Consider the following 12,377-nt stretch of genomic DNA (forward strand, 5'->3'; position numbering starts at 1 on the left):
CATCCTCATCAATATTGCCATCACTTTGAACAATAGACCACAGATATCTAAAGCGTTCACAACTTTCAATATCACCATCAATATCACAATCATTTCACATTTTTTAAATTTCAATAACTATTAATGCAATTGATTGAGAAGAAATAAAATATTATTATAAATTTAAGAGCAAGAGTGCTCACATCGATGTTGATTAACTTACTATTTGATTTATCTTTGCATCGACTCTTCTAAAATTAATGCCTATAATAAACAAGGTATTAATATTACTTAAAATTTAATTTATTCATATTATTTAATTAACTATTAACTTTACATTATTTAAGAATTAAACATTTCATTATTTAACTTTATGTAATCCTGCTTATTTTTCTATTTTATAATTATATATTTATTTAATAATTATTTATATAATTATTATATCACTTAATTAAAACTCAACCTTATCTCTCTTGGTTGAAATCACACGAGGGAATCCTCCACTGTTTGGAACTCGTATGCATGCCCATCCCTTCTCTCCTTCAGCTCAATCTCCTCCTACATACGTCCACTATTGAATCACTCTTGTGTCTTCTGCTAGGGCTCGACCGGAGCCCTTACACGCTAGAAAGCTCCTCCTTCTTCTTCCTTTTCCTTTTTTGCACGCTCTATTGATAGGCACTCCGGCATTGACCTCCTCTGCTAGGCAATGATGCCGCCTCCTCTATGCTTAACAAAGATTGTCGTCCATTGACGTCGTTGCATCCGGATACGGGGAATCCCTAACTTGCGCCTGTCAATCCTCCTACTTTTGTCTCGCATCGATCGATTCCCCTGGTAAGTCTTCTTCACAATCTCGACTCTCTCTTCCTTCGTTTCCTGACTCATCACTTCTTCTCCCTCTCTTCGACTCCCTTAGTTATATGAAACAAGGTGTTACAATCTTCTCCACTCACAAAAATTTCATCCTCGAAATTTAAAAATAGATCTCAAGTCATTTCTCATTAAGCAGACCACTTTAGCTATCAAATTTCATGATTAAATTTAAGGATCATTTATTAAGATGAAAAATAATTACTGCAAAGTAAATACATGATCCAAGCTGGCTCAAATGTACTCCTCTCATCAATAAAATCAAGATAACAACATAATACACAGAAAATATGCTAAGAGAATGCCACTCATTAGACCTTATCATCATAAGCAGTAGTAGATTATTCACGCACACTGTGAGTAAGGGCATAAACTCGAGGTTGAATAGGTTGCCTTACACACTGTAAGGGCATAAACTCGAGGTTGAATAGGTTGCCTTGGTTTAACTTGGCTTGGAGCTCAAACTATAAATTCTATCGTTTTTGACTCACCTGCAGTCTTTTGTGAAGAAACTCCACCTGATTTCTGATCTTCAATAGTCTTCTGGCCAAGTTATGAACAATATATTGCTATATGACCAAGTTGATGGTACGAGCAGTAAGTGTTAGTCTATTAAGCATTCACCCTATGTTGTCTTCCGCATTTGACACAAGTGGTAAGTACTTTGAGTCGTACCTCTGTTAAATACAACTGAGTTGAACTCAAGACTTCTTCCCATTGGATCATTCTGATTGATCTACATATTCTCCTTAATCAATACTCTCTTTTATTCGTCTCGTTGCACTTTTGAGTAACCTGATAATCGATTTTCTGTCTTCTAGCTCGCTCCACTAATATTGAGTATTCATCGATCTCCAAAAGCACCAACAATTGTTTGATTGATATATTTAATCCCGAAAAGAATCTGTAACATTTTTCTTCTGTAGTAGCAATCAACTGTGGTGCAACCTTAACATTATAGTAAATTTTGCTTTGTACAGCTTGAATGTTTGTTCTCTCTGAGCGAAGCTGATAAATTTGTCTTGTATTTGCCTTTGAGTAGATAAGGGTACAAATCACTCTTTGAATAACTCAACGAATTCTTCTCAACTTACCATCATATTGAGTATGTCCCTTAGCCTGTCCTGATGCTGCCTGCGCCACCACCTTTCAGCTTTTCCATCTAGCACAGATGTAACTAATGACACTCTTCTTTCATCTGGATAGGCTGTACTATCTAATATCTTTTCAATTCGCATCAGCCAATTCTCTGCTTCATTGAATCTTCATTTCCCTTAAACAACGGTGAACATAAATCCTGAAATATCTTTAAGTTTTTTCCATAGCAACTACATCACTTCCAATAGGATGCGATTGGTACTCTTGAGTCAGTGGAGTCATGGTTATCATCTGGGTTAGAATATTTGTGCTATCATTTATAATAGGCTAACTTCATCATTTTCAATAAGACTATCTTCTACAATTTCAGACGTGTCTCTCTGCCCGAATTGATATAACTATTAATATGGCTAACTTAAATTTTTAATTAATTTTTTTATTATTAAAATTTTCTTATAATTATCTTGTTGGCTCTTTTTATCAAGATTTCATTAATTAGTCCTATTGTCTTTGATACCGCTTTTGTCTTGACCCGGCCTGAGACTTGGACTTAATCATGGCGGGTACAAATGACCGGATGGTGAGAATTAAATTTCTATATTCATCTAACATTTAACCAATGAAAGTACAACACAAAAAATTAAATAAAACAGTACAATTAAATTTACCTCATTGTAGGGTCCGCGCCTTCTATATACATTATCTATTCTATTGCTCATATTTGAAAAGATAGTTTAAAACAACGTGCTAATTAAAGCTAGTGAATACTCACACTCCTACGCTATAGTAATACAAGAAAAAAAAATAATATGCATGCCAGTTAAGTTTTAATAAATTAGTATAAAATATTTGATTCTTTAAGAATATAATCACTTATAAGATTTCATGTTAATGGGTTTACAATTTCAATAACATATTTATATCATTTTATATCTGTACAACCGTCTTAGAAACACCGTTTAAAACCATATTAATTAATGTACTTCAATATTAACATTCTTTTTCATTTACGTGCATCAGTATGTTAATATTTCTCTGCTAGTACTGTAAAAGTGTGCCTTCTTCATAGTCACGCACACACACATATAATTAATATCATTCATATGCTATTTTACGGCATACAGTATAATCTATGCATATTTAAATTACATGTCATAATTTTTACTAAAAGGAGACCTAACATTCAAACATGAGCAATAAAAAGAAGAGTATATAAATCAAAATAAATTGATACATGAATTTTATAAATATCAATTACTTTTAATGCAATTGATTGAGAACAACTCGATTTTAATTAATTTTTTATCTGATTTGTCTTGACGTCAACTCTTTATAAATTGATGTCTATAATAAACAATGATATTCATATTACTTAAAATATAATTTATTTATATTATTAAATTAACTATTAACTTTACATTATTTAAGTATTAAAATTTTCATTCTTTTACTTTATGTAATCCTTCTTATTTTTTATTTTATATATATATATATATATATGTAGTAAAGTTTATTAAAGATGAAAATAAAAAAAATATTTTTCTTAGAAGAAGATATTCAACATAGTTGGGTGAGCCATTTTGATAAAATTTTCAATGAAGTTTCTGAAAATATAATCGATCATAGTGATCTTAATATCCTTAATACGGGATCTCAATATCGTTAATAACAATAAAACGTTTAATTTGTACCGTCACATTGGTAAAAAAGAAGATGAGACTTTAAAGAATAAAAAGAGTGAAAAATCAGGACTTGATGATATCCTAATTGAAGTGTAGAAATATTTCAGATATTTGAGAGTTTCTTGGCTTAATAAACTCTTTAATATTAGTTTGAAAAACTAAAAAGATGCCTAAGGAGTGGATGAAAAGTATTTTGGACCCCATTACTCCATTTTTAAGAATAAAGGGGACACACAATAGTGTGTAAATTGTAGAGGAATTAAGTTGATATGTTGATGGGTTTCTTGATCGAAGATTTTGATATTTGTCCAAAACTTTGACTATTACTAAGTATTTTCTGCAGTGCCTCAATTTTTTTCCTGATGAATGAGTTGAATTCTAAGTTATTATTGATTGTGGCAAACATTTGCATGATTCTCCCTTTCATATCTTTCATTGGATGATTCCTAATCTGCAAATTTACCGTGTAATTTCAAACATGTTTTCTTTACATGACCAAGCATCTTATAATGATCGCACCATGGCCATCATTTCTTGGACTTGTTATTATGACAGGAGTTTTGAGTGCACAAGGTTGATCTTTCAGTAGATCGTATGATTCTTTTTTGCCTCCCTTCAAATTTTTTTGAAGGCCTCCCGAATGGTAGAGATGAGTTTACTTCTCATGCTTCTTCCATTGAGTGCATCTAGATCTATAATAAGATAAATGAGGAATTTTATGATTCTTTTTTGTTCAGTAATTTTGCTATACAAAGCAAAGTCATTAGGACATTTTCAAGAATAGACCTCATACATATCTAATTGCAGCCAACATGTTAGAGCATTGAAATATTGAGTAATACTCAATTCTCCTTGTTGTAGATTATGTCGTATGGTTTCAATATTAAATAACTTTGAAGACTTTTCAATGCTAGGGTCGGTTTCACTTATAACCTCTCTTATCTTCTTGGCTGTTCTATAGAGTAGAAATTTTTCCGACCTCTGTGGTCTTTGATTTTGTTAAACATGGCATAACCGTGTGGTCATCGGTTTTCTAGGGCCGATATTTGGAATCTATCATTTATGGAGCTGAAATTTTGCCCGTGAGATATCCATTTTTCCCTCAACCACAGATCTACATGAAGACAGACTGCGACCATTAAAGAAATTATTGCCATGTATTATATCGTTCGTGACTAGGTAAAAGGAGTTATTTGGTGTCACAGGGATTGTAGATGTAGGCTCGGATCTATATGTATCTTCCGAGAAAGAAGATTGTGAGGCCATGACATAATGGACTATGCTAAGATCGTGAAGCATAAATTGAGAAGATCTATTGCTCTAATGAAAGCGAGAGGTGTTCCCTTAGTTTAACTATTTGACTAGATGAGCGAATAAGAACTAGAGGGAGGTGACTAACTGTTCGTTTCCATGAGTTTGGCATTGGCGAGAGGTCTGGGCTGTTTGCAAGCAAGAGACTTGTGAGTCGGAGGCTAGGGAAATCCTAATTGTTCGCTGTTTAGCAAACCAGAGAGGAGAACTTGAGAGCATTCCGTAGTTTGTTCGAATAAAAGATTCGAATTGCGACCAAAGAGACAGACTGCGATGGAGTAGCAAGTTGTGTATATGAGAAAGTTGAAGCATAAACAAGCTTTTTCCGATAGGGATAAGGATCTATGATCTACGATGTATTCAAACCGAATTTGGAATGTTGTGGGTTGTGTTGGGCTGAACATCGAAAGAGAAAGTACTTGGGAGGTGTAGCTGATCCTGGAATTGGAGTCTCATGTGCTAACAGGAAATGATTGTTCGCTATTGGGAACGAGAGGAAGAAATGAGACGTTATGACCGATACCACGAAGAGGAAGAAAGTCATGTTGCTTGAGGACGAAGTAACAGTCTGTGATGATTGCACTGAGGAGAGACCGAGCGGCGAGAGCGAACAAAGGAGGCTCAACGATCTTCTCAGGTAGGAGATGAAGATGACTTTGATACCATGTGAAAATATGCGAAAAAAATTTTATTTCTTATAACTCAATCCAAATAGGAAAAACAAAAAAATAGGAAATATATAATAGAAAACATACTTTGTGAAATATATTCCAAGGGAAGGAAAAAAAATTCCTTCTTAATCAAGCCTGTGGATTGACAACACTTTCTTACATTAACTCGAAGTATATTTTTTCATGAAAGTGATTTCTCATCCCTCATTTCATATGCGCATACTAAGGCCATTCTTATCTAGTTTCTTTGTAACAACACTTCTTTTTTATATTTGAAAGTAATAGCTACATATCCTATTAATCCAATCCAAATTATCCAATCTAATTGGGTAGCATATCCTATATGGATCACAATCAACCCAATCCAATCAACCCAATTAATCCAATCCAAATTATCCAATCTAATTGGGTATAGCCAAACCCAAGTATTCCATCCTACTCCAATAACAAGACTAAATTGACCCTAAAAGCTTCTAGATGTCTCTTTTTTAGAGATGGTAATAGTTTTCTTGAGGATCTACAATGGTTGCACTCAACCAACATTTTTGTTGATGGTGTTGTTTCTTCCCCTTCAATTCTGTTTGGGATGAGTTTTTCATCTATCTTGTCTTTCTCCTAGGCGTGAGGCTCTTAACTCTTTCTTCACTCGCTTCCCTCCCAAGTGAGACATTGACTCATCTATTTACTTTTCATTATGTTTGCCTTTCCAATTTTTCCATTTCATTTATTCTAATTACTAATTCCATTGCCTACTCTTCAGCAGTATGTCATTAAGAGTTAATACACACTTATGGCTTCATAATACTATAAGAAGAGTTATAAGCCTATAGAGATCGAGTTGCTGTCCAAGTGCAACAATATTAACACGGTGGTGTATTAAATGCTTTTTGACGGTTGATGTATAAAATGACGAAGATTTTACTTTCTATAGATACTCTGAATGCACAATGCTTTCAAATCTATAATCATTTAAGAAGAGTAAATATTTATAAATTTCTCTTTAATATATAAAAATCTAATGATTTAACTAGCAATCTAATCTCATTTACGTTTAATATAAATTTCTTTAATCTGGGACAATCATTTGATATTATATATTGTTTTTGTAGGATGTAGCTTCAAAAATTATGGAGTTCTCACAACAAGGGCCTCGAACCATTTGCATACTTTCAGCAAATGGTGCCATATGTAATGTAACACTTCAGCAGCCAAGTACATCTGATGGAACCGTAACTCACGAGGTTTGGGATATTTAATAGATTATGATGTTTTTGCTATATCTATAACATATTATATAGATAACATTGCCTGATATAGAACATCATCAATTAATCTTTTGTTGATGAACTCACTTGGACTATTGTTGATGTTCTGTGCCAATTGTGCAATAACTTCTCATTGCTAAATAAGGCTCCTCTTGTCATGCATTCTACTAGGATTTGTTGTATCACAGGTGATGGTTGTTCTGTGATTTTAATTCTTTTTTAGATTGCCTTTCACATTAGGGGTGTCAAAAATCAACATGACACAATGACTTGGCCCAAGCCCGATTAAAAAAATCATGATTCTAGATAAATTGATTAAACTTTGGGTTGGTTTCGGGTCTAGAATCATGACCTGTTTAATTTTTGGTTAAGTTTTGAATTAACCCTTCAAACTGAAATTAACTAGCCAACTTAAAACAAACACAAAATTAAACTACTAATTCAAAATTGAAAATTGACCCATCAAATTTGTTCCGATTTCCCAAAATTGTCCCAAATTTGTTCCGATTTTGACCCTAATGACTATTATGCTTTATGCTAATCATGTTAAGAGGATTGGATTTTGGCCTGCTAGGTTGAAGTTTGGTGGGGTTAAGGTTCGATATTTTAACTTGTTTAAAAGCCGGAGGGATTTGGGTCATTTGAACTTGGATAGGGCCAAATTTTGGTTTGTCCGAAACCCTTTTTGTTAACTGGAATTGAAACTCTAACATCACATTGCTCTTGATCTCTTGCTTCTAAATTTCCGATGTTGATGCAGCGGAAGTTGATGTCAGCATTGATTTTGCTTCTCTTTTGGCTTGACATTAATGTTTGATAAACATTGAATACTTTGTGTGAGGACCTTTTTCTTTTCTCCTCATTTTTGCTATAAAACCTAATACTGTCTTTATTTCTGGGTCATTTCTTGATGTTTTGGCTGGTGGCAGTCACTATATTGAGATTAAAATGGTCTCAACTTTTGATGATTTTTCTTCTATCCCCTATAATGAGGAGTTTACTTCTCTCATCGAGAAATATTTTTTAAAATTATTTTTTTTCAAAATACAATCTAAATTTGAAAAAGTATATGATATACATTGACATAAAGATAATAGCATCTCAATTATTTTTAATATTACATGCTTCTAACACCAATGATTTTATTAAAAATCATAGGGCTGTCACATTCATAACACTGGAGACCAAGGTTCTTAAAATCATATCAAATAATGAATCGATAACTGAAAAAGTTCAAGGTTCAAAGGTTGAATCAGAGTTCAGGCGGATGACTTAATAAATCATAAATTTATTCAAAAATGACAAATGATATAATAATAATGGCACGTGTTTATTAAAGAAAATCAATATGAAGTATAAAATAAATATTTCAATATTTAAATGACTAAATTTTTATTTAGTAAGATTCTTGATTTCTCTGAATCGTTCCTTTTAAGAAATTTAGTAATACTGCATACTCAATTGCACAAACAACATAATACTCAATTATGAAATATATCTTGGGGAAGACTTGTCAAGCTAGATGCAAAATCACTCATAATAAACAAACATCAATCATTACTATATAACAATTCCTATCAATGCCTTTGAATCAAATGCTAGGAAGTCACCAACAACTACAACAGTTCAAGAGTAGGGCTGTAAATGAGCCAATGCACTTGATGAATCAATGCCTCGGATGAACCAATTCACTCGATGAACAACTTGAATTCAGGTCAATTAAACTCGACCATATTTGTTTAAATTAATAGATAAACATACTTGAACTTTTTTAAAGGCACTGAGGTTAAATGAACAAAACATGAATATGGTCTAACTTATTTATTTATGCTCATGAATTAAGTCATTTGTTGTTCAGCAAGTAACTTGTTAAACGCTCAATAATAAGCTCGATGAAAACTCATATCATATATGATATATTATTTAAATAAAATTTGATTAATTATAACTTATATAGTTGCAGATGTAATAGTATTATATTATTATAAACATTTTTTTAGAATTATGTATTAATTATACATATATTAATAGTTATTTGTTAATTAACCTAATTTAATAATTAAGAGATCATTAACATATTCAATCCATTAGATTTCTTAATACTGATTAATTAGTCATTCTATAAAAATATAATATCTATTCATTAATCATATAATTCATATTAATTACATAATATTGTCTATCTTTAATATTTTTTCTCATCTATGAATCATAGTTGCTAAGCACGTTGTAGCCCTTCTCTGAACTCGTTTTTTTCCTTTAATTGGTTTAATTTGTTCATACCATTTTTTCATGTTAACGACTTTCTGAAATCCCCTTCTATCTCTATCAAAGAACTTTGTCTTTTCTTATGGTATTGGCAACTCACGAATGATAGTAAATTTGATGATTAGTATACTTTTAGAAAAAAATATTACAAAGTTATTTATCCATAACAATATATGCATTAAATGTGAATGATTGTTGTCTATATTAATGATTTTATAGTTGGAGAAATTATAATATATTTTTTTTCTTGATAAAATTGATACGTCTTATTCCTCATTTATTTTTTTTGTTATAATAAATTATCTTGCTTTTAAGGAGATAAAAGTGTGCAACTATTTTGAGGATTTGATGTATGTTTATTAGGCATGAAATGTTTCTTATCCAAGTAAGTATTCATAATTTTTTTTGATTTTTTAAAAATTATTTAAGTTGTAATTACTGAATATTCTAATTAATTTAATACAATTCAATTTTAATTTTCTATTTTATTGAATTAGTTTATTAATATTTATTTATGTTATTTGATTACAAGAAAACTTACCTTCAACATATATTTTTTTCTTATTTAATTTATGTAAAATAATTAAATACCAATTCAGAATGTATTCAACTATTTATTTATTTTGATTTAGTTGTAACATTTTTTTTTGAAAATTTTAAATGAAAACTTATTTACTCGTACAAATTTGACTTGTTAATTCGTTGAATTACTCATTCAGTTGATATAAACAAATCAAGTTCAAGTATTAAAAAGTTTAAAAAGTCAATCTTGAACAGACATGTGAAAGCATGACTTAAGCTCAAGCCGAACATGAAGCCAAGTCAAATTTAAGGAATCGTCATAAAAACTTTTTAATTTAATTAAGAATTACCGCCAGATCATATTTTAGATTAAGGATTAAATAGAGAACGTATTTGGTATTTGGACATTATCCGTATGAATGATCTGGTGGATATATGTCTTTTAGTGGCATGTTTCTTAATTTAAGGAATCATCTTAAAAACTTCTATTTTATTGAATATCTATCTCGCCTAGCCGAGCCAGAATATAAAAAATAAAAATAGACAATAGATATAATAGATATATAGATATAAATAAGATAGATATAAATAAGAAATAATAAAATATCAGCTAATCAGCTAAGAGGGGTCATGGAAAGAACAGGTTCCAAATCACGATCGATTCCTTTTTCAAACCCCGCTGCAGCTGCACGTGCCCTTCCCGCATGCCACAAATGTCCCACAAATAGGAAAAATCCTAGAACAAAATGAGAGGTAGCTAACCAACTTCTAGGAGAGACATAATTGACTGCATTGATCTCGGTAGCTACGCCACCCACGGAATTTAAAGAACCCAAAGGAGCATGAGCCATATATTTTGCCGAACGTCGTTCTTGCCAAGGTTGTGGGTCTTTTTCAGCCTACTCAAGTCCAAGCCATTGGGACCTCTTAGAGGTTCTAACCAGGGAGCACGAAGATCCCAAAAACGCATAGTTTCTCCCCCAACAATAACCTCTCCGGTCAGAGAACACATTAGATATTTACCTAACTCAGTGGGTCCTTGGGCGGATCCCACGTTAGCCCAAAGACGTTGGTTTCTCACTAGAAAAGTAAATGCTTGAGCTTGAGAAGCTTCCGACCCAGTAGGTCCGTAAAACTCACTAGGATAAGCGGTATTATTGAACCAGACAAAACAACAAGCGATGAAACCAAAGACAGATAGAGCACCTAAACTATACGACAAATAAGCTTCTCCAGACCATACAAATGCACGGCGAGCCCATGCAAAAGGTTTGGTTAAGATATGCCAAATTCCACCAAGTATACAAATGGAACCTAACCAAACATGTCCTCCAATTATATCTTCTAAATCGTCCACACTAACAATCCATCCTTCTCCCCCAAAAGGAGATTTTAGTAAATAACCAAAAATAACGCTTGGGCTAAGGGTCAAGTTGGTAATTTTTCTTACATCTCCCCCTCCGGGTGCCCAGGTATCATATACGCCTCCAAAAGTCAGAGCCTTAAGTACTAGAAGAAAAGCACCTATACCTAATAAAATTAAGTGAATACCCAAAATTGTAGTGGCTTCATGTTCAAATATCTTAATTAAATTAAAAAGAAATCTAAATTTCTTAATTAAATTAAAAAGAATTTCATATTTTAAGTACCTCCATTTCAATTTTGTTTTCTAGATGAAAATAGTAGGATTTATAATCCCGATCCTTGCAGTAACATCATTTGGAATTCATTCCATTTGAATTGGTGTTTTCTCCATCACGATTCTTGTGAAGAGGCATGGACAATAATTAGCCTTGGACAATTCCTTTGTGAAAATGTATATCTATTGAAATATGGATCACGCATAAAAAAATCTGGTCAAATTTTCATTGTTCATGTTGATTCTCTAGTTATAAGATCAGCTAAGCCCTATTTGGTCACTCCAGGAGCAACTGTCCATGGTCATTATGGGGAAACCTTTTATGAAGGAGATACATTAATTACATTTATATATGAAAAGTCGAGATCTGGTGACATAACGCAAGGTCTTCCAAAAGTAGAACAAATCTTAGAAGTTCGTTCAATTGATTCAATATCGATGAACCTCGAAAGAAGAGTTGAAGGTTGGGACGAACGTATCCGAAGGATTCTTGGGATCCCCGGGGGATTCTTGATTGGAGCTGAACTAACCATAGCCCAAAGTCGTATCTCTTTGGTTAATAAGATACAAAAGGTTTATCGATCCCAGGGGGTACAGATCCATAATAGACATCTAGAGATTATTGTACGTCAAGGAACATCAAGAGTTTTGGTTTCCGAAGAACCGAGGATGTTTCCCGGGAATGGAAATATGAATAGGATTTTCGTAACTTCATTATGGTGTGGGCTGTTCTTATTAAACATGAACAATTCTTTGGTTTTACAGTTGAATTGTCGACTCAATGCAGGAACCAATTCTTGTTAGACCGTGTGAACTTCTATTTAGTTGCTCGGGGAAGAGGAAACAAAGAGCCGAAAGAGGAAATGAAGAATCAAACACAAGGGGAGCGGAAGCGAAGAGTTGGGAAATAGAAGAGGGGAATTTGATAACGAGTGGGTCGTGAAGGCAGGAAATGGATTCACTCTATAAATCGTTGTAGTGGACTTACCAGTTGTGTCGAGTGACTCTGGTGAGGAGAGGGGGATCGAGCGGCTCGAGCAGATTCAAATGTGGGGGGAAATAAACTGGG

At 32.7% G+C, this 12,377-nt stretch overlaps 1 protein-coding gene across 1 annotated transcript in view; it reads left to right on the forward strand.

The window, feature by feature from the left end:
- LOC110033568 (AT-hook motif nuclear-localized protein 7-like) overlaps nt 1-12,377 on the forward strand; it is a 32,409-nt gene that overhangs the window by 7,505 nt on the left and 12,527 nt on the right. The window contains exon 2 of the mRNA XM_020737601.1: nt 6,724-6,855. Coding sequence (XP_020593260.1) covers nt 6,742-6,855 — 114 coding nt within the window. The 5' untranslated portion in view covers nt 6,724-6,741. The remainder of the gene's footprint in view (nt 1-6,723; nt 6,856-12,377) is intronic.

Source organism: Phalaenopsis equestris, unplaced genomic scaffold, assembly GCF_001263595.1.
Source record: "Phalaenopsis equestris unplaced genomic scaffold, ASM126359v1 Scaffold000002, whole genome shotgun sequence".
NCBI lineage: Eukaryota > Viridiplantae > Streptophyta > Magnoliopsida > Asparagales > Orchidaceae > Phalaenopsis > Phalaenopsis equestris.